The 23,188-nt window shown below is 41.4% G+C and overlaps 1 protein-coding gene across 2 annotated transcripts in view; it reads left to right on the top strand.

Annotated features, from left to right (window-relative positions):
• The first annotated feature begins 420 nt into the window (after positions 1 to 420).
• FBXO9 (F-box protein 9) overlaps positions 421 to 23,188 on the top strand; it is a 39,501-nt gene continuing 16,733 nt past the window's right edge. The window contains exons 1-8 of one of the 2 annotated variants that reach the window (XM_051854634.2): positions 443 to 812; positions 5,482 to 5,570; positions 5,791 to 5,877; positions 7,803 to 7,961; positions 13,190 to 13,247; positions 14,589 to 14,688; positions 16,989 to 17,119; positions 17,854 to 17,968. In XM_051854634.2, the coding sequence (XP_051710594.1) occupies positions 5,502 to 5,570; positions 5,791 to 5,877; positions 7,803 to 7,961; positions 13,190 to 13,247; positions 14,589 to 14,688; positions 16,989 to 17,119; positions 17,854 to 17,968 (719 nt within the window). In that variant the 5' untranslated portion in view covers positions 443 to 812; positions 5,482 to 5,501. Of the gene's footprint in view, positions 813 to 5,481; positions 5,571 to 5,790; positions 5,878 to 7,802; positions 7,962 to 13,189; positions 13,248 to 14,588; positions 14,689 to 16,988; positions 17,120 to 17,853; positions 17,969 to 23,188 lie in introns of both variants that reach the window. The other variant, XM_017345202.3, reaches the window with a different exon arrangement.

The raw sequence follows: 23,188 nt of genomic DNA, 5'->3' as shown, positions 1-23,188 counted from the left end.
TACTCCTGCTGCGTACCTACATGCTTTCTGGCCTCAATTTTCAGACTATCTCTGCTTTTAGGTAGCTTCGTCGTTGTAACTGCCGTGATTGTTGCGGAGTTCCACAGTTTCCCTTACTACTAGCGCAGGACTCTAGCCAGAGTCGCCAAGGACAGTGTAAACAACATCCGGAGCGTCCAGTTCGCTGCGCCTCAGGACAGTTTGCCTTAGGGGTTCAACCTTAAATGTGGATTACATTCTTGAGATAACGCGTGTTCAAGTTTGCCTCGGTGTTCACTACGCCGCATAACGCCGACTCTGCGGTACCGGGACCTAGCAGTCCCACCCCCACCCCGGCCTCGCGCACCTGAGGCCCACGCCCCCTCGCCCACCACGGGGCAGCACGCGGGTGGAGGAGTCAGGGCCGTGCGCACGGTCGGCGACAACACTGCGCATGCTCTGTGCGTCGCGCAGGTTTCCGCAGATAAGCGGGCATCTCCGCGGCGGCGTCCGGGGTCTTCAGCAGGGTCGACGTTCCGCTGTTCCTCGTAGTCCTCTGCCTCGGCTGGCAGCGGGCGCTCTTCCGCTCCCCGAGTACCCGGCGGCTCCAGCGCGCCCAGATCTGGCCCCCTGCCCCGCGAAGATGGCTGCCGTACGCCGGGCCCGTAGTTACTGCCGCTGCCTGGTGCGCTTCTCCGACCGAGAACTCTGCTAAGCCTCGCTGCAGCAGGCAGGCAGGAGTAGACCCGGACACCCAGCACCCACCTCCAGGGGGACGGTGCAGAGGGGGCGCGGAGGGCCCCTCGACCGCGGTCGGCGGCCCCGCCAGCATGGTAACCTGGGGAGGGTCGGGGGGCACTGCAGGGGCGGGGGTGAGGTGAGCCGGAGCGGCCGGGCCTGGAGGGAGGGGAGACGAGAGGCTGGGAGGAGTGGAGCGGCCGGGCCTGGAGGGAGTGGAGGGGGTGCCAGCCCCGACGGCTCCCCAGGCTCGTCCTGCTGGACCCCGTGCCAGGCGAGCTCGCAGTGAGGAGGATTTACTGGACAGCGGAGAAAAATGTCCCTCTCCGCTCCCTGGGGAAGTTGAATCGGTCTGGCGTCTCTCGAGGGCGTGTATCAAAAACAGTATCTGAACTGGGGAAGGAACCCTGGCAAACAGAGACACTTGTTGATTGCTTCTCTCCTGGAAAGCCGGCCCCACTCTAAGTCCGTTTCGGCCCCTTAAGGAGTCCTGAGTGCGGGTCGCACCTGCAGCCCGTGAGGCGTCAGTGCCCTGGGTAGGATTTTGGCAGGCGGTCCTGGCAGGATGCGACTGCAGGGCGGTGAGGGCCGGAGCGGCGTTTGTGCGGTGCAAATGGAGAGGCTGAGCTAAGCGCCGCGGTTCTGACAGCGCGAGCAATTCTAGAATAAGTAGTCCTCGGCCCTGTGCCTTTCTTTGGCTTCTAGTAAGTACTTCCTGCACTTGAGAAACTAATCTTTTGTAGGGCTGAATGAATCCAGGACGAAATGATTCCAAACTTACTTGCTCAAATCTGTATCCAAGAGATGGCTGACTTCGTTTATTTCGTTAACCTGAAGGATGGGAAAAGCACCTATCGACTCTGCCCCTGAACTTTGGGGGCTAATTATCTGACCAGGATTAAGCAACTTACCTTTATATTTCATTAATTCCACCCGTGAAATAGTAAAATGTGATGATCTGAGCTGCTGAAGCAAACAGGCGATATTTAGGTCAAACTCAGTTTTGAAAAACAAAAAGCTCTGGGTGATGGCTGAGGACCTGCTTTTTGCAGATGGGTTTTACGTTGAGCAAATGCAGTAAAACCCCAAATGTGATGTTTCCGTGATCGTACTGCCAAAAATCAAAGGAATAATGGATTAGAACTCAGAGTTCGGGAGAGAATATGCTGTATTATAGGTTTCCTACTTCTGCATCCTCGGGGTATGCATTAAATGTCTGCATGGCATCTTTTTAACCAATTTAGAGTACCTCTTACCAGCCCGACAGAGTGTAGACTCTGGTACAGCACTAGACCTTTAATATAACCAAACCTGTAAGGTGACTTTTTTTTTTTTTTTTTTTTTTTTTTTTTTGGGACAGGCAGAGTTAGAGAGAAACAGAGAGAAAGCTCCTCCCTCCATTGGTCCACCCCCCAAATGGCCGCCATGGCCAGCGCACTGCACTGATCAGGTGCCTCCCCCTGGTCTCCCACGCGGGTGCAGGCACCTAAGCATTTGGGCTATCCTCCCAGGCCACAGCAGAGAGCTGGACTGGAAGAGGAGCAACCAGGACCAGAACCCAGTGCCCATATGGGATGCCGGCGCCGCAGGTGGAGGATTAGCCAAGTGAGCCACAGTGCCGGCCACCTGTAAGGTGACTTTTATGATAACACCCCGCAACACACAGTCACACAGTTTTTACTTGTTTGAGAAAGAATGAAGGGGACCGGGGCTGTGGCTTAGCGGGTAAAGACACTGCCTGCAGTGCCAGGATCCCATGTGGTCACCAGTTCAAGACCTGGCTGTTCCACTTCTGATCCAGCTCTCTGCTGTAGCCTGGGAAAGCAGAAGATGACCCAGGAGCTTGGGCCCCTGCACCCATGTCTGAGACCCAGAAGAAGCTCCTGGCTTCGAATGGGCACAGCTGTAGCCTCTCTCTGCCTCTGCATAACTCTGCCTTTCAAATAAATAAATCTTAAAAAAAAAAAAAAAAAAAAAAAAAAAAAAAGCTTCCAACCACTGGTATACTCCCCAGTTGCTGGAAGCTGGGAATTCAGAGTCTCCCATGTGGGTGGCAACAGTCCATTTCCTGGAGCCAACCACCACTGCTGGCTAGGGGCTGCATTAGCAGGAAGCTGGAGTCGGGAACTGGAACTGGGTGTGAAACCCAGGTGGTACTCCTGCCCCTAGAAACTTTATTGTGAAATGTCACCTACAGAAAGGAACCTTGTGAGTCACAAAGTCTTTTTTTTTTTTTTTTTTTTTTTTTAAAGACTTGTTTATTTGAAAGTTAGAGTTACAGAGACACAGAGGAGAAGCAGAGAGAGAGGTCTTCCATCCACTGGTTCACTCCCCAGTTGGCCACAACGGCTGGAGCTGCGTGGATCTGAAGACAGGAGTGTCTTCCGGTCTCCCATGCGGGTGCAGGGGCCCAAGGACTTGGGCCATCCTCCACTGCCTTTCCAGGCCGTAGCAGAGAGCTGGATTGGAAATGCAGCAGCCAGGACTTGAACTGGTACCCATATGGGATGCTGGCACTGCAGGCGACGGCCCCGAGTCACAAAATCTACAAATGTCTTTACAAAGGAGACAAGAGAGGCCTGGTCAGGCTTTTACTGTGAACCAAGCAAAACATGTTGGCCCTAAAGTTTCAAAGATGACTAAGACATGATGTCCTCACAGCACTAAACCCTGAAGGAAACAAAAGAACCTCAGTACAGGTCTTGGAAGAAGGAAGAGGCACTTAGAAAGGATCAGAAAATTCCTCTAGGATGGTCCCTGAGCTGAGTCTTGAAGGGTGAGTGAGGAAGAAAGAGGGATCCAGATGGAGAGAGTGAGCAGTGTGTGCAGGAGTACAGGCTGGAGGGAGAAGGTAGAGCTTGGGAGGTCCATGTAGTAGCACCGCTAGGCCAGAGTTGGGAGGCTCAGAGCACACCCAGTAGAATGCAGGTCCCCTCCCTTTGGTGTAGAGTGTTTACAGTAATAAAGCAGATGCTTACTTGACACGGGAATTCCATTTCTCATGTGATCTATACGTTGAGTCCATCGTTATGTGTTTTTCTGCCTGCAGTGTTGTTACTAGGGAAAGCTCCTAACTTCAAGAGATTTTTTTAAAAAAATGTATTTAACAATATATTCTTCAATTTTCCAGTTTTCTGGAAATTGATTTGAATTCTTGGTCTCGCTCATTTATTTTTTTACTGATTTATCCTTTCCAGTGTGTTAAAGGTACCTCTGCTTTGAATCTGGTTGCCAGAGATAAGCTAGGAACCAAGGCTTATTTACGTTGCTCTGTGCTGCAAGCGTATCTGGTTGGCACGTTCTGTGATCTGTGTTGAGACAGACATGTTTTTCCTGAAAATAACTTAGAGCTAAATTTACACTTAACATCTTTGAAATTAGTAAAATCAAGTGGGTTTTCTTATTTCTAGCTAACTTTCAAGGTTGTTTCCCTGATTACCACATCCCTGTATATATGTTCTAAACACCTTTAGTGTTGCGCAAGTTCCGTTTGCTAATAAGTCTATTAGCTAACAGATTACACTGAAGTAATATTTCATTTTCACTGGAAGGTAGGATTCAGTTTAATAAACACTGAGAATAAAAGGTTGAAATAGAAAAAATCTGACCTGAGACCACTGTTAAGTCCCAGGCCACACAAATTCTAGCCCAGATTTATTCCACCTTAAGCCTGTCCAATATACAAAAACTGGATTTATTCCACAGATAAAATAGTTTATAAAAGCATTTGCTATTAGAACCATTTCATTCCCAAGGCTTCCTGGTATGTTTAATATATAAATGAACAGATAGCAGTCATAGATAGAATGTAGAATGTGCTTAATAACATACTAGTTATTTAAAAGGAGGGTCATTTCTCTGCGGACTGGTCTTATAGGTGATCCTGAAACAAAAACTGCGGAAAATGTTACTATTTTCTGAAACAAGGTTTTTCTTTTTAACCACCTATCAAAACATTTAAACTGGAGCCCAGTGAGGTTGCTTAATTCTACACTGCTTAAAAAAAAAAAAAAAAATCGAGATTTATCTTTTTGGTATCATTAACCTAAACCTGTGGAGAAAATACATGGAGAGAAGCAACTTTGTATTGCGTTGGCCTGAAACATTACGGTATGTTCTGTTTTGGACTTGCTAGAGTTTATGGACACTAAAATTATTAGTTGTTTTTTTTTTTTTTTTTTAATTTTTGTTTTGCTGACCTCAGTTGGACTCAGTTGTGTTTGGAAGATCTGCCACACCACTTTCTCAACCCTCAACTTCCTTTCAGAACACTTCCCTTCCTGATAGAAGACACAACATCACCTATGATGTAATTTTACCAAAAACAAAACTTACCAGGATGTAATTAAGCCTCTCTATCGATCCAGCCACATTTATGGAAAGTAAGAGGGCAGAGGAATATATTTACTGACTACTCGCAAAATATGGACCCCCAAAAAAAACCACCTGGTTTCATCACAAATAAATTTTACAAAACAGGAGACTGTTAAAAAAGAATTGAGACATATCAACCAATTGCATTACATAGACTTTATTTGAATATTTCATAAACTATCAAATAAGTCATTGATAATTACCGTAGTTGGACCATCAGTACCTAGGGATTAATTTGTTTAAATATTTTTCTTCTAGAAAGGTTTAAAAATTCACTTACTTTGTTATTGAACTAACAACTTTTCTAAAATGAACATTTTTCTTATAGATTATAAGTGAATACTCATATGATAATGGTAGAATTGATTTTGTTTATCCACTTAATTGTAGCAAATCATTTATGAGCAGTAATGGACTTGAATTGCTTTACATATAATTTTTGGATGAAGAGAAGTGCGAAATTTGGGGAGAATGTCAAGGTTGGTAATGATATTAAAACTGTGATTTGAAGCAGAGAATATGCTTTGTATACTCATTTTCCTCTGATGTAAACAGGACTATCCCAAATGCATCCTACAGCCCTGCTGCACCAAGTGGGTTCCACAGACTGTTGCCATTAGGTTCTCAGTAGCAAGCCCCTGAGTGAAAGGAGACTGATGTGTACGTACTTCTGATACTGTCTGGGTTTTTCTCCGGCAGGCAGAAGCTGAGGAAGATTGTCATTCTGATACTGTCGGAGCAGGAGATGCTGATGAAAATGAGAGTCCTGCTGAAACAGATCTGCAGGCATGTTTCTTCAGTCACATTATTTCTTTTTCTATTGCTTCTCATACATTTGCAGAAATTGGTCATAATTATGTAATCATTATGTAAGTTCTTACATTATTTGTGGTAAAAAGGAATATCTAATTGGTACTATATAACTTAATACAAAGGTTTAAAGTGTCAAACTAAGGCTGATGCATAACTCAAACCCTATAACCTTAAAAAGAATCACAAGTTTTGGGTAAACATTTTAAAATCTATATAGAAGAAAAGACATCATAAATAAAGAGAATGAGTCAGCTAGAAGGAACTACTTACCACATCGGGACAGAAGATAGAAATTCTTAGCATGTAGAGTACTCTAGAGGAACACAGTAAAGAGTGCTATGGATGGACAGTTAATGGAAAAAGTATTGGGATTGGCCATTAGGCATTTGAAAAAATAATTAGTCTCATCAATAATGTCATCATTTGATGAATAATGTCCTTTGTTGTCTGATTGTGAGAACACTCATGCATTGTATATGAAGTGTAAATTGCTGCAGCATTCTGGAGGGCAGGCTGGCAGTGTGGATTCCAGTGAAAAATATATTCCATTTGACACAGCAGTTCTGCTTCCAGGAAATTAACCCTAAGGGGATGGGTAAAGTGACTAAGTGTGCATGTATAAAGATGTTTATTATAGCATAGTTTATATGGGAAAATATTAGACAATTTGAATGTCCATAACTTGCATTCACTATTGATGCATCCATACCATGAAATAGACTGTAAAAGGATGAGGTACATCTTTTGTGTATTGAGGTAAAAAATTTTTTACTGTAATTAAGTGCAATTCACTGAAACTATCCTACTGTTTATTTGGAATGCATGGTTTAATGTTGCGTGCTGCTCAAGATTGGCTAAGTCAGAGGTACATGTATAGCCTGTTTAGAAGAGTGTGGGAACCAAAGCAGTATACAGAATACAGAGAAAAAAATGTTTCTAAAACGTCTGTTTTATTTATGCCTTTATAAACCAGAAAGCTAGGAATAATATACATAGCCCCATTAGCCACGGCCCTCTTTGAATGGAGACCTGCCTCTGCTTGGTTGACCAAGTAGCTTGCAGTGCACAAGATTGAATAGGGAACACGCTTGGTATCAGTGCTGTGGGAGGAGGGGGGAGGGCCGAGGGCCGAGGGCGGGAGTGGGCAGAGGGAGAAGGCCAGCTGCAGAGCAGTCTTAATGGGCTGCCTTCACAGTCCTGTGGGAGTTCTGAAGCTGGAGTAGCCTTTTAGAGCTGGCCTGAGTGGCAATGAGAGACCCAAGAGAGCCAGGCCTTTATCAGCCATCAATAAAAGGTGGGGATTGGGAAGTCGGTGATCTTGCTGAGGCAGTACTCAGAAGGGCTGACAAGTCAGGGCTGTTTTCAGGCAGAACTCCAAGAAGGTGGGGTCACAGGTTCTTTATTGCTGAAGGGGAATCTAGGCAGCACATCAGAGTCTACTACACAGGATCCGTCACTCTGTGCTTTAAAATTTTTAAATCGTATTTATAGGAAAAATACTTCCTTTCTGAACTACATCTTCATTAAAAGAAAGACTTTGGGCTCACCTGTAGTAGCAGCACTGTTAATGTCTACTAGATGATGTATTCATTAATGAATTATTAGAACTTATAAAGTGAGATCTGAGTGGTAGCTCACATGCATTTCTAAGTAAAATTTAATTCTCCAGTACCATTAGATTTTTTTGCTGTATAGATAGTTATTTTAGGCTAATTTTCATGGTTCTTGAAAGTCTTAGAAATTTTTTGAGAAATAAAGTTTAATGTATATTTGGTAACTTAAGAGATTGTTTTCTGGCCTTAGAATGTGTGCATGAGAGTGGATGTTGGGCACATCAGTGAGTTGTTCCAAACTTGAGCCGCTCTTCCTTGAGTCCTGAAACACCTGTCTCCCTTTAGGCACAACTCCAGATGTTCCGAGCTCAGTGGATGTTTGAACTTGCCCCAGGTGTGGGCACTAGCAACTTAGATACCCGACCTTGCAGAGCAGCAAGAGGCTCCCTACTGAAAGCAGCAGCAGATACCAAAGGAAAACAAGAACTGGCAAAAGAAGAAAAGTTAAGTATTAAAGACGTTGTCATACCACCATGCTCCAGTGATGTGTGCACATGATCTGTAAAGTAAAAGTTTGTCTACATATGGAAGAATTTTGACTTAATAGCCCAGTTTGTAGATCCCTTTTGATGATACTGCTACCATGAGCTTCTTTGCTTGTAGCTGTACTACCTTCATGGAATTGTCTTTTGTTAATTTACACACCTCTGAGATTTACTTGATGTGTAAAGGATTGATGCCTCTGAACTTATTAACAGAAGCCTTTTCAAAGGATGCCTTTCCAAAGGCCTTAACTTAGTGCACATTTTATTATGTTTTGCATTGAACATATTGTAGTGATATATTTCTTTTTGTTTGTTAAAGATTCATTTATTTATTTGAAAGGCAGATTTACAGAGAGAAGGTGAGACAGAGATCTTCCATCCACTGCTTCACTCTCCAAATGACCGCAACAACCAGAATTGGGCCAGGCTGAAACCAGGAGCCAGGAGCTTCTTCTGGGTCTCCCGTGTGGGTGGCAAGGTCCCAAGCACATGGGCAATCTTCTACTGCTTTACCAGGCACATTAGCAGGGAGCTGGATCGAAAGTGGAGCAGCTGGGACCTGAACCTATGGAATGCTGATGCTGCAGGCTGTGGCTTAACCCACTGCACCTCAGTGCCAGCCCCAGTGATATAATCTTTATTTTGGAAAATTTTGAAAGCTTGAATTCTGAAAATATTTTTGGAAGCTGCCTGTTTTACCTCTATCCTGGTACTTGAAGGCACAGCACACCTTTTCACATTTTATTCTTCCAGTAGAAGCTGTCATCTTTACATCATCAGATCCAAGATTTGTTTAGTCATCAAATAATTGACATTACTATGATGACTAAGATTTTCCAGACTTGTTTTAATTTTTATTTCAAGATATATGCAGGCTCACAGATACAGGGGATCCCATGTACTCTTCACCTAGTCTTCCCTCAGTGGTAATATTGGGCATAAATCAGTACAATGTCAAAAACTAGGAAACAGACGTTGGAACAATCCATAGAGCTTATTCACATTCATGAGTTTATAATTTATGACTATGTATCTGTGTGTATGTGCGTTGGTAGTTCTATGCAGTTTTGTTACATGTGAAGCTGCATAACTATCACAATCGAATTGCAAAACTTGTCAATCTAAATCACAACAGAGTGACTAAAGAAAAAAGTTTTTATTTGAAAATAAGCAAAAGGTGCAATCTGGAGTATGCATGCCATGAGAAATCTTAGATTGAGGGAGGCAAAGAGATTTTTTTTTTTTTTAAAGATTTGTTTATTTATTTGAAAGAGTTACACAGAGAGAGGAGAGGCAGAGAGAAAGATCTTCATCCGATGGTTTACTCCCCAGTTGGCTGCAACGGCCAGAGCTGTGCTGATCTGGAGCCAGCAGCTTCTTCTGGGTCTTCCCACACTGGTGCAGGGGCCCAAGGACTTGGGCCATCATCTACTGCTTTCCCCGGCCATAGAGTGCTGGATCAGAAGAGGAACAGCCGGGACTAGAACTGGTGCCCATATGGGATGCCGGTGCTTCAGGCCAGGGCGTTAACCCACTGTGCCACAGGCTCCGGCCCCAAGAGTGAGAGATTTTCAACAGGTTTTCAAAGGTAAAATGCAGAAGATTACGTAAGTTATCTTGAAACAGTTATTTTTGGGTTAGTAACAAGGGTAGCATCAGCTCAAGGTTGAACAAGAGTTGCTGGGCAGGTGTCCTTGCAGACATATCTTGTGTTTTAAAGATTTATTTATTTACTTGAAAGGCAGAGTTAGAGGCAAAGGCACACGGAGAGGTCTTCCGTATGCTGGTTCACTCCCCAAATGGACACAAAGGCTGCAGCTGGGCCAATCCGAAGCCAGGACAGAGCTTATTCCGGGTCTTCCGTGAGGGTGCAGGAGCCCAAGGACTTGGGCCATCATGTACTCCTTTCCCAGGCTGTAGCGGAGAGCTGGATGGGAAGTGGAGTAGCCAGAACTTGAAACGGGTCCCAGGTGGGATGCTGGCACTGCAGGTGGCCCCTGCAAGCATATCCTTTGCCATGTTGTGATGGCCTCTGCAAGGTTGCTGAGTTTCTAGTGATAGTTCTTGTCACCCGGCAAATAAATCATGCTTCATGATCTCCCAGCTTGCTTTTGCTAGAGTTGACATGGATGATTGCATTTTGTTTTAGGTTTTTTGTTTTGTTTTGTTTTTTGTTTTTTAATTAACTGAAAGACTTAGAGACAGGTTTTTCCATCTGTTGGTTTACTCCCCCAGATGACTGCAAGGGCCAGCACTGGGCAAGGCCAGAATTGAGATCTTCATCCAGTTCTCCCACATGGGTCCAGGGTCCAGATACTTGGGCCACATTCTACTGCTTTTCCCAAGCCATTAGCAGGGAGCTGGATCAGAAGTGGGGCATCCAGGACACAAATTGGTGCCCATATGGGATGCTGGCATCATAAACAGCAATCTAAACCACTGTGCCACAACACTGGCCCCATTGACTCCATTTTAATTCAGACAGCTCTCACAGATTTCTATTCTTCTTTTACCTTCCTTCCCCAGATGTTCCTTCCTACTAGCAGCCACTAATGTGTTCTCCATTTTGTAGTCATGATGTTCACATGTAGTATTGTATCACTGGAATCCTACGGTGTGCAACCATTTGAGATAGATTTTTTTCACTTGGCATAGAGCCCATGCGATCCATCCAGGTTGTGTGTTGGCTTGTTTTGTTTGTTTTTTTGACAGGCAGAGTGGACAGAGAGAGAGAGAAAGGTCTTCCTTTTCCGTTGGTTCACCCCCCAATGGCTGCTGCAGCCGGCACGCTGCAGCCAGTGCACCGCGCTGATCTGAAGCCAGGAGCCAGGTGCTTCTCCTGGTCTCCCATGGGGCGCAGGGCCCAAGGACTTGGGCCTTCCCGAGCCACAGCAGAGAGCTGGACTCGAAGAGGAGCAACCAGGACAGAATCTGGCGCCCCGACTGGGACTAGAACCTGGTATGCTGGCACCGCAGTTGGAGGATTAGCCTATTGAGCCACGGTGCTGGCCAGCTTGTTTGTTTTTATCATAGAGTGTATTGCATAATGCAGATAGATACAGTGTACTTTGTTTAACCATTCCTTGTTTAAAGAGCATTTGAGTTTTTAATTTTGCGCTATTATGAATAAGTAATTATATTTGTGTGCAGGATTTGGGGTGAATGTAAGTTTTCATTTCTCTTGGATAAATCCCCAAGAGTGCAGTTGCTAGATTCTATGGCAGATGCACGTTGGTTTTGAAATAAACTGTCAAACTGTTTTTCCGAATGTAACATATTCCCATCAGTAGTGTATAAATGATCCAGTTTCTCTGCATCCTTATCAGCATTTGGTGCTGTCACTACTTTATAATTTTAGTCATTTAGATCTGTGTGTAGTAATACATTATTGTGATTTTAATTTGTACTTCTTTAAGGGCTAATGAATAGTTTTTCATGTGCTTATTTTCCATATGCATATCTTCTCTGAAATATCTGTGCTTTTCTAATTATGTTTTACTGTTGAGATTTGAAAGTTGATTTATATTCTAGATACAAGTACTGTGTTGAAAATCAGGCTTGTGAATATTTTTTCCCAGCATATAGCTTGTTGTTTCATCCTTTTTATTTATTTTATTTGAAAGACCAAGTTAGAGGTAGAGGAAGAGAGGTCTTTCATCCGCTGGTTCACTCTCCAAAGTGCTGCAATGGCTGGAGTTGAACTGATCAAAAGCCAGAAGCGAAGAGCTTCTTCCAGGTCTCCCACATGGGTATGGGGCCCAAGGAATTGGGCCATCTTCTGCTGCTTTCCCAGGCAGATTACCAGGGAGCTGGATCAGAAGTGGAGCAGCTGGGACTTGAACTGGCGCCCATATGGGATGGTGGCACTGCAGGTCGGGTCTTTAACCCCTGAGCCATAGTACCAGCTCCTGTTTCATCCTCTTAGCAGGGCATTTCACAGAGCAAAGTTTTTAATTTTGATGGGGTTCAATTTATTAACTCTTCCTTTTATGGATCATGATTTTTCTGTCATGTGTAAGAACTCTGCCTAAGTCTTATATCTCCCAGTATTTTCTGTTTTTTTCTCTAAAAGTTTTATAGGTGTATTTCACATTTTTTTAAAAAAAGATTTATTTTATTTATTTATTTGAGAGGTAGAGTTACAGACAGAGGGAGAGACAGACAGAAAGGTCTTTCTTCCATTGGTTCACTCTCCAAATGGCCGGAGCTGTGCCGATCCGAAGCCAGGAGCCAGGAGCTTCTTCCTGGTCTCTTATGCGGGTGCAGGAGCCCAAGCACTTGGGCCATCTTCTGCTTTCCCAGGCCACAGAAGAGAGCTGGATTGGAAGAGGAGCAGCCGGGACTAGAACTGGCGCCCATATGGGATGCTGGCGCCGCAAGTGGAGGATTAACCTACTGCACCATGGCACCAGCCCCAGGTGTATTTTACATTTTAAGTTCATGATCCATTTCAATTTTTATGTGAGGTCAAAGTGAGTTTTTTTTTTTTGGGGGGGGGGGGGATTTTTGTTTGTGAAGGCAGAGAGACACAGATCTCCCATCCACGGCTTTACTCCCAAATGCTTGCAATAGCCAGGGCTGGAACAGACACCAGGGACTGGGAATTCAATCCATGTCTCCCATATAGGTGACAGCAACTTAACTATCCAACCCATTACCCACTGCCTCCCAGAGTGCTTATTAGGAAACTGGAATTGGAAGCAGAGCTATGACTTGAACTCTGATAACTGTGATGAGGGATGCAGACAGCCTAAGTAGCATGTTAAGCTTTGTGCCAAGTACCCACCCCTGGAGTGAATTATTTTTGCCCATTAATGTCCAATAGCTTTAGGATAGTTTGTTAGAAAGGCTCTTTCTGCCATCCACACTCCTTTAACAAACAAAAGATTTATTTATTTGAAAGGGAGAGTTAGCGATATCTTCTATATACCTGCTGTTTCACTCTGCAAATGGCCAGGTGGGCCATGCCAAAACCAGGAACCTGCAACTCCTTCCCAGTCTCCCACATGGGTGGTGGGCATACAAGTATTTGGGCCATCTTCTGATGCTTTCCCTGGCACATTAGCAGAGAGCTGGATCCGAGGGATGCTGGCGTCGCAGGTGGTGGTTTAACTTGCTGAGCCACAGTGGAGGCCCCATACTCCTTGTTACCACAGATTTTCAAAAATTGTTTTTCAATTTTTATAGGCTCGAGAACTCTTCCTAAAAGCAGTAGAAGAAGAACAAAATGGAGCTCTCTATGAAGGTAAAGACCCAGTGCTTAGGAATCCGGTAGTCATAGCATTTCTGAATAACCCTGCTGCTACTTTTTTTTTTTTTTACTAGAATATATTTGGCACAGGACAGTAGTCTCCCTATAGTTTAAAATTGTTTTCTCAAAAAATTCAAAAGTAAAAATTGTATTTCTACATAGCCTGTCTCTTTAAATAATAATGCTGGGAAGCATGTTCAGAGGATGAGTAAAATAATGTTTTTCTACATTTTTAGTATTTTTCATTAATACTTTAAATTTTATTCATTTTAAAATAGGATATCTTCCTTTTATAGGTGGAAATTATTTCAGGAAAGGGGAAATAATTCATAAAATGAACATGTATGTGCTTTCTGAGTTCTAGTTTGTTTTACCAAAGGAATACACTTTGGCCTTTATTACTTTTATTAATCCAATAGAAATGTGTTAGTAAACAAGATGATGGGGCTATTTATCTTGTTAGGTTTGTATTACGCTTTTATTTTATGATAGTAAAAGATAATTGGGGCATGGGGAAAATGCTTGTGCTTAAATGATTTGAAAATATCCCTAAAGTAAGATCATTCAGAGTTACTGCATCTATTTGCAAGATTCTTCTAGTGCTATTTCTTTACAGATTTTAAAAGTGTCCAATTGGTCAAGCGTCTGTGCAGACTTTATTTCTGAGAGTTCCATCTCCACTTAGCATATAGTAACTTACCCAGAATAACAAAATATTTATAGTAGAAAAATAGAATATAGACAGAATGCAAGAATATGGAATTGAGTAGACTGTTTCTGAGAGAAAAATTAGCCACGACAGCTCTGGCTTATAATGATATCCCAATGAGGAGAGTTCATTGAATATTACAGCTTAGCTAAGTATAGAGGTACCTTGGCTAAAGAAACTTGGATGTGAAGGGTAAATTCCAGAAAAACTTTTCTCTTTATTCTACCTGGGAGAAGCGTTAATTTTCCTCAACTCTGTGTCATGGAAAGAAGTTTGTATAGAACTATTTTTATTGGGGTGATGACCATTTTATTTTCAGAGACCAAAGAAAGGCAGCCACATAAAATTCTATATGCAAGTGGGTAAGGAAAATGAGGGGAAGAGCTAAAAGAGAAGATTAAAATATAACATCTTAAGTTTCTATAACATGTTAGCCTTTAGGAAAGTTTCTGTCTGAACAGTAAGATGTGGAAATTAGTTTGTTCATTGAACAGTTACTGAGTTGCATGTAGAAAAATAATTTGATTATTAGAAAGTTACCAACTTAAACCACAGTTAAGGATAATCAAAGGAAATTATATAGAAATGTGTGGTCATAGCTAATTTAGCTTTATTTCTTCTTTTAGCCATCAAGTTTTATCGTAGGGCTATGCAACTTGTACCTGATATAGAGTTCAAGATTACTTATTCCCGGTCTCCAGATGGTGATGGCGTTGGAAACAGCTAGTGCGTATATAATTTGATAGACAGTAATGCATATTAAAGTTAAGCATCTTTGCCCTGTTGACCCTTAACGTGATAAAAGATGATGTTCATTCTGTTAAGCTGCATAGTCTTTAGTATATCCTTGTTTATAAAGTTGTAGAAATATTTTAAGTAGGGAAATCTTAAGTCTAAAAAATTGATATGCACGTTTTAAATAGATACAACAAAAATAAAATGATGAGTCGGTTTTTAAATACAAGCAGTGATTCCTGAAAAGAGTAAAGAACATGTTTCAACTTTCTGAAACCTAGTTCAAGTAAAAAATATTAAAATGTTGTTAGGTTAAAGTTGACAAAATGTTAATAGTGGTGGAACTTGAGTGCTGAATACATGGAATTTTATTATACTAGTTTCTGCTTTTGTATATATTTTAAGGTTTATATTTTAAAATGGCTTTTAAAAAAATAAATAAAATGGCTTTTAATTCTATTAGGTTTATGCTGAATTATAACAAGACTTAATGTGTGTGAGCAGAACATTTAAAGTTCTAAAATAACATTGTTTTCAATGTGCAAGCACAGGGTATAAGCACTCTTAAAGGGAATCATGTTTCATTTCATGGGTGCCACTTGAATCAAAGTCATGAAGTAGCATTGATGGTTTTATATAGAAAAGATCAAGAGGACATAGTTTTAAGTCAGTACTTTTGAAACTGTAAGAGTTAGAAAATTTGCTTCAATCCCTCTATCCTAAAAAGTCCTGTTTGCTGATATTAAATGGGAGGGAGTTTGTACCCATGAGAAAATGTCAGATCAAATGCACATAATACAAGAAAAATAGTTTTGGTAAGGAGACATTAGCTATTATAATTTTGTGAAGTCAGTTACATTCATAATATGCTTAGTTGCCAGTATGTTTTTTTAACTGCATACAGTATTAACAATTAAACTTTTCATAAACCATATTGTAAACATCCCAATAAAGTTAATTTTAATTGCCTGGTTGAACTCTTCAGCTAATAATGTTATTCACCAAATTAGAGTTAACACTCTGAGGTAGTTCACAGTCAAATTGCTCATTTGGACTTTTCCTAAACCTTCTTTAAATTTGGGTAGAGTCATTTTCATTTACATCCAGCTCTTGGCCAATTTTGTAGGTAGGTGTTAGGTACTGTTAAGAAAGATTGTACTAAAAAGCATTAAAGAAGCATTTCTTTCTCTCCCACTCCTTTAAACAAACCCAGATGCTGTGAAACTTCTTTAAGGATATATTGTTCCCCCCCCACCCCCCACCAGATCTGATGAGCTCTGAAAGTTTCTGTGATTTTATATGGTTTTTGTGGTATTATAAACAGCCCTTCCTAGTTTTCTAACTTCATCTTAATCCAAGGCTTTTTCTAAAGTGATCATCTTCAGGGTTAGCTTAAGCAAAAATGAGAAGCTAGATACTTCTTTCTTTTTTTTTTTTTTTTTTTAAGAACTCTTAACTATACACTTAAGTGTGTTGATAGATGATTTGTGGACTCTTAAGATTTTTTAAATTAGATATTTTCCTTTCTTAAGGTGGGGTGATAAGTTAATAAGTCACATCTATTAGAAAACCATTGGTAAGTAACTAAGATGACCTGTCTATATTTTTACGCAAAAGAAAAACATTTTTTAAAAGATTTATTGTATTTATTTGAAAGGCAGAGTTATAGAGAGGCACAGACAGAGAGTGGTCTTCCATTCACTGGTTCACTCTCCAAATGGCTGCAATGGCTAGAGCTGAGCCAATCTGAAGCCTAGAACCAGGAGCTGCTTCTGGGGCTCCCATGCAGGTGCAGGGGCCCAGGCACTTGGGCCATCCTCTACTGCTTTCCCAGGCCATACCAGAACTGGATCAGAAGTGGAGCAGCTGAGACTCAAACTGGCCCCCATATGGGATGCTAGCACTGCAGGCAGTAACATCCAGTACGCCACAATGCTGGCCCCCCAAAAAAGTTTTTTTTGGATTGGATTATGATCACTTGTTTGTATCAACTTTTAAAATTATTTAGTTTTTTTAATAACTCATGAAATCTCTACAACAAAACTAAACCTCAATACCTGTACCCCAAATCCTAATTTCTTTCTGGGTGGTAATTCCTGAAGCTTTTTTGTTTGAAAAACTTTATTGTGATACTCCTTTGTAAGGCAGGATAAACTGTTACCACATTCTTTCTAAATAGCAAGAAAATTTGCTTTTAAGTGAATTTTTTAAGGCAAATTTAACAGTGTTATGAGAAATAGGTTTCTAAACTGAGAAAGCGCTTCATGTCATCACTGCTCTCCTTCTTTCAGCATTGAAGATAATGATGATGACAGCAAGATGGCAGATCTCTTGTCCTACTTCCAGCAGCAACTCACATTTCAGGAGTCTGTGCTCAAACTGTGTCAGCCAGAGCTGGAGAGCAGTCAGACTCACATATCAGGTATGAGTTTGTGGTGGTTCTAACTCCGTGAGAAATACTTTTACTGTAGATTGAAATTTTTCAAACTTATATGGTCAGGTGGTTGCTGCCCTCATTCAGAATATGGTGGGAGATCAAGGTATAATTACTGATTGTACTGATATGCTTTGGAAAAAAATATAAAGCAGCATGATTTGTATTGCAGTGGTTCAGGGTTGCTGTATTTCAGTGAAGATCTCAGAGGCTGGGTGAATTGGTAAGGTAGCCCTAAGAAAGCAAAGGAATTCGGTTACCGTAAAGCATTTCAGTTGGACGGTAGTCCTGAAACAGCCTGAATATTTAGACACAAATATATATTTTCTTTTTGTATGTTACATTGAAATTTATCAGAGAAAGGAAATTTAAAAATTTCAAGGAGATAAAAATAGCTTTCAAGTGTTAATGATATGAATTTTATACACATATATGGTAACATTTTTCTAACACATTGTAACGTGTGCCAGTGGGAAAATAATCTTGCAATATGAAAAGCTGCTTTATAAAAGCAAGCATCAAATCTATACTGAAAAAAAGATTTTTTATGTTAGGAACTATTAATTACTGTTGGGTAATTGCTTGTGCTGTGGTTCTGAGCAATAGTGAGGGTATGGCTTATTAGTTTCTGAATTTGTAGGAATGCATCAATGCACCGGGAGTGTGGCTGTGACAATGGAATGACTTAGGGGAGACTCACTGAAGGTGATTTTCTTCTGCAGTGTTGCCAATGGAGGTCCTGATGTATATCTTCCGATGGGTGGTATCCAGTGACTTGGACTTGCGATCATTGGAGCAGTTGTCCCTGGTATGCAGAGGATTCTATATCTGTGCCAGGTACTTGCTTGTTTTGAAAACAGCTGAAGCAATGGTAAAAAAAAAGATTATGGGTCTTCTTGTAAGCTCTGATGAGAGGATATGATTGATGTTCTGAGTATAAAAGCTTAAAATGAACAGAAGTTTTGTTAAGCTGTACTTAACGTGATTTAAAGGTTAGTTGCTTAGTTTCCAGGGTATAGAATAATAGAACAGATGTAATACATACTACTTCTGTAGGGTTTGCATTCTAACTTAACTGATTTAGAAAAGAGAAATTATATATTAGAAAAATATTTAATTTTTACATTAACTAAACCCATTAAATTTTTTATTTTTAATTTTTTGACAGGCAGAGTGGACAGTGAGAGAGAGAGACAAAGAGAAAGGTCTTCCTTTGCCGTTGGTTCACCCTCCAATGGCCGCTGCAGCCAGCGCACCACGCTGATCCGATGGCAGGAGCCAGGTACTTATCCTGGTCTCCCATGGGGTGCAGGGCCCAAGGACTTGGGCCATCCTCCACTGCACTCCCTGGCCACAGCAGAGAGCTGGCCTGGAAGAGGGGCAACCGGGACAGAATCCGGCACCCCGACCGGGACTAGAACCCGGTGTGCTGGTGCCACAAGGCGGAGGATTAGCCTAGTGAGCCGCGGCGCCAGCCAACCCATTACATTTTGATGGCACTATATAGATGTTCTTTTGTTCCATTAAAAGTTAATGCTGTACTTTTTAACATCCTGTTCCATGAAGAATAATCACAGTTTAATGTAAAGTCATTTGTGACTGATCTTTGATGAGTAGCTTACATACTTGTTGTATCAAGAATTTTCTTGTAACTTTAGTTCTTAAAATTTGAATGCATTGTTTTAAAATACCCTAATTCCATTTGGCATCTTGTATTTTGTATAAAATAGTTGGATTGTCTAAAGGCTTTTTTTTGGGGAGGCGGGATTGTTTATGCTGTTCTATTTAACAAGAACTGATTGAGCACCTGTTGCATTGCTGCTAGGCTCTTGAAATTACTCTGATAACTTTTAATTACATATGAGAAAACATAAAGAAGTAATTGGTGATGGGAGGACATTTTCAGAAATCTTCATGTGTCATAAAAGTGATAACAAAAATATTTCTTTAAAGATTTCTTGGGGCCGGCGCTGTGGCATAGTGGGTAAAGCTGCCGCCTGCAGTGCCGACATCCCACATGGACGCTGGTTGAGTCCTGGCTGCTCCACTTCCTATCCAGCTCTCTGTTATGGCCTGGGGAAGCAGTAGAAGGTGGTCCAAGTCTTTGGGCCCCTATACCTGTGTGGGAGACCAGAAGAAGCTCCTGGCTCCTGGCTTCAGATTTGTGCAGCTCCAGCTATTGCGGCCAACTGGGGAGTGAACCAGCAGATGGAAGACCTCTTTATCTCTGCCTCTCCTTCTCTCTCTGTGTAACTCTGACTTTCAAATAAGTAAATAAATCTTTAAAGAAAAAAAAATTATTTAATGTACTTTCCCAGGCATGTCAGCAGGGGGCTGAGAACTGAGGCAGCTGGGACTTGAACTGGCACTTTACGGGATGCCAGCATTGCAGGCAGCAACTTAACCCACTGCACCACAATGCCGGCCCAACAAAAAAATGTTGAATGTACATTCCAGCATAAATTTTGAAGGGTTTATCTTTTGCTGTCTGACACTGATACAGTCTTTCACTTTTTTTTTTAATTGGGAATTATTTATTTGAAAGATTAGAGACAGGATGAGAGACCTATCTTCCATCTGCTGGTACACTCCTGAAGTTGACAGTTCCCCACATAGGTGGCAGTGGTCTAAGCACTTGAGCCATCTTGGGCTGCTTTCCTAGGCACATCAGCAGGGGAACTGGATCATAAGTAGAGCAGTTGTCACTCAAACTTATGCTCATATGGAATGGTGGCATCACAGGTAGGGGCTTAATCTGTGTCACAATGCTGGACCCAATTTTTTGTTTCTTAAACACTAAATATTTTAAGTTATAGATGGAGTTAAAAATATTTTGAGTAGTGTCAGAATCATATTAATGCTTTACATCATTTCCTTAACTTTTTGTACAAATTCCATAACAGAGTTATGTTGCTGCTACCTCCAGTCTGACCATTTTACCTCTTTTGTAACTGCCATTCACCCACCATTCTGTCTGGTCTGGGTGATGTGGTGGCATCCCCTGTGTTCGCTCTGCTTCCACACTTAACCCCAGAGCATATGGGTAGCATATGCTAGCGGAATGTTTTTGGTTGTTCTTTTTAAATTTTATTTTCTTGAGAAAGATGAGAGACAAACAAGAGCTGCTTTATATTGGTTCACACCCCAAATGCTTGCAGTGGCCTAGGGCTGGGCTAGGTGTCAGATGTGCAATCCAGGTATGCCATGTATGAAGCAGGAACCCAGGCACTTGAGTTAGAACCACTGCCTCCCAGGGACTGCAGTGGCAGGAAGCTACAATCAGGAGCTGGAGCCATGAATCAAACCAGGCATTTCAGGGTGCAATGAAGCATCTTAACCACTAGGCTAAACACCTGCTCTTTTAAAATATATCTTTTACTCTTTTAATGCCAGAAAAATTGTATAATGTGATGTTTTTGACTAGATGTTTCTTGAGTGGTTAAATCTAGCTAATCAACAAATATATTAACTCACAATTACCATTTTTGTGGTGAGAGCACTTAATATCCACTGTCTGCTTTTTTTTTTTTTTAATTTGAAAGGCAGAGAGAGGTCTTTGTGGGAATTTGGGAAGTGAGCCAATAGATCAAAGTTAGGGCTGCTGGGCCATGCTGATGCCAGGAGCTGATAACTCAATCCAGAGCACTCAGATGTATGACAGGGACCCAACTACTTGAGCCATCATCACTGCCCTTTAGAGTGCAAGTTAGCAGGAAACGAGATTCAGGAGTGGAGCCAGGACTTGAACTCAGGCACACCATCTAATATGGGATATAGGCCACTTAACCATTAGGCTAAACACCAGCCCCTCTTGCATTTTTGAAGAAGTTAATATATTATGGTTAATTATTGTTTTACTGTAAATCTTTCAAATTTGTTCCTTCTTTGTATATATATTTAAAGCTTTTATTTAATGCATACAATTTTCATAGGTACAACTTTAGGAATATAGTGGTTCCCCCCCATACCCACCCTCCCTCCCCCACTCCCATCCCACCTCCTACTCCTTCTCCCATCCCATTTTTTTTTTTTTAAGAAAGCTTTTATTTAATAAATATAAATTTCATAGGTACAGCTTTTGGAATATAGTGGTTCTTCCCCCTATATCCACCCTCTCACCCCTAAACTGTCCCACCTCCTACTCCCTCTCCCATCCCATTCTTCATTAAGATTCAATTTTAATTATCTTTATATACAGAAGATCAATTCTGTACTAAGTAAATATTTCAGCAGTTTGTACCTACAGACATACAAAGTATAAAGTACCATTTGAACTCAAGTTTTACCATTAATTCTCATAGTACAACTCATTAAGGACAGAAGTCCTACATGTGGAGCAAGTACACAGTGACTTCTGTTGTTGATTTAACAATTGACACTCTTGGGGTGGCCCAAGTCCTTGGGCCCCTGTACCCACATGGGAGACCCGGAAGAAGCTTTTGCTCCTGGCTTTGGACTAGTGCAGTTCCGGCTGTTGTGACCAATTGGGGAATGAACCATCGGATGGAAGACCTCTCTCTCTTTCTCTCTTTCTTTCTCTCTTTCTCTCTTTCTTTTTCTCTTTCTCTCTTTCTCTCTTTCTCTCTTTCTCTCTTTCTGTGTGTGTGTGTCTCTGTCTCTGTCTCGCTCTCTGTCTCTCCTCTCTGTAACTCTTGACTTTCAAAAAAAAAAAATCTTTAAAAAAAACAAAAAAACAATTGACACTCTTATTTATGATGTCAGTGATCACCTGAGGCTTGTCAGGAGCTGCCAAGGCTATGGAAGCCTTTTGAGTCCACAGACTCCATCAGTATTTGAACAGGGCCATAAGCATTGTGGAAGTTCTCTCTTCAGAGAAAAGTACATCCTTCATTGATGGTCCCTTCTTTCCACTAGGATCTCACTTGCTGGGATTTGTTTAGATCATTTTTTTGCCACAGTGTCTTGGCTTTCCATGCTTGAAATGCTCTCATGGGCTTTACAGCCAGATCCCAATGCCTTAAGGGCTGATCTTGAGGTCAGAGTGCTATTTAAGGCAATTTTCATTCTATGAGTCTGCTGTGTGGCCTGCTTCCCATGTTGCATCATTCTCTCCTTTTTAATTCTATCGTTATTAGCAGACACTTGGTCTTCTTTATGTGATCCCTTTGACACTTATTCCTTTGTATGTGATCAGTTACACACTTAATATCACTTTAATATGTAAGATGGCATTATTACCTGCCAACTTAATGGAATTTGGAGTCCCAAATTTTTAATTACCCTTAGGTGTGAATCTGTGGAACATGTGCCAAACTGTACATCTCTTCCCTCTCATATTCTTACTCTTACTTTTTATGGGGATCAATTTTCAATTGGATTTAAACACCTAAGAATAATTCTGTGCTAAGCAAAGAGTTCAACCAGTGGTATTAAGTAGAAAAAGAAAATACTAAAAAGAATAACATAGTAATAGGACAAGGGCTGATCAAGTCATTGCTTCTCATAGTGTCGGTTGTACTTCTACAGGTTTCCTTTTAGGTGCTCAGTTGTCACCAATCAGGGAGAACAGATGATATTGTCCCTTTGGGATTGACTTATTTCACTCAGTATGATCTTTCCAGATTCCTCCATTTTGTTGCAAATGACCGGGTTTAAATTTTTTTTTTTTTTTTACCGCTGTGCAGTATTGCATAGAGAACATATCCCATAATTTCTTTATCCAGTCTTCTGTTGACAGGCATTTAGGTTGATTCCAGGTCTTAGCTATTGTAAATTCAGCTGCAATAAACATGGAGGTGCAGATAGCTCTTTTATTTGCTGATTTAATTTCTCTTGGGTAAATTCCGAGTAGTGAGATGGCTGGGTCATAAGGTAGGGATATATTCAGATTTCTTGGGTATCTCCAAACCATCTTCCAAACTGGCTTTACCAGTTTGCATTCCTACCAGCAGTGGATTAGTGTACCTTTTTCCCCACATGCTTGCCAGCATTTGTTTGTTGATTTCTGTATGAAAGCCATTCTAACCAGGGTGAGGTGAAACCTCATTGTGTTTTTTTTTTTTTTTTTTTTTTTTTTTTTTTTTTCTCTCTTTTTTT

The sequence above is a fragment of the Oryctolagus cuniculus genome, chromosome 5 (assembly GCF_964237555.1).
Source record: "Oryctolagus cuniculus chromosome 5, mOryCun1.1, whole genome shotgun sequence".
NCBI lineage: Eukaryota > Metazoa > Chordata > Mammalia > Lagomorpha > Leporidae > Oryctolagus > Oryctolagus cuniculus.
This window is presented reverse-complemented; position numbering and strand designations above follow the sequence as displayed.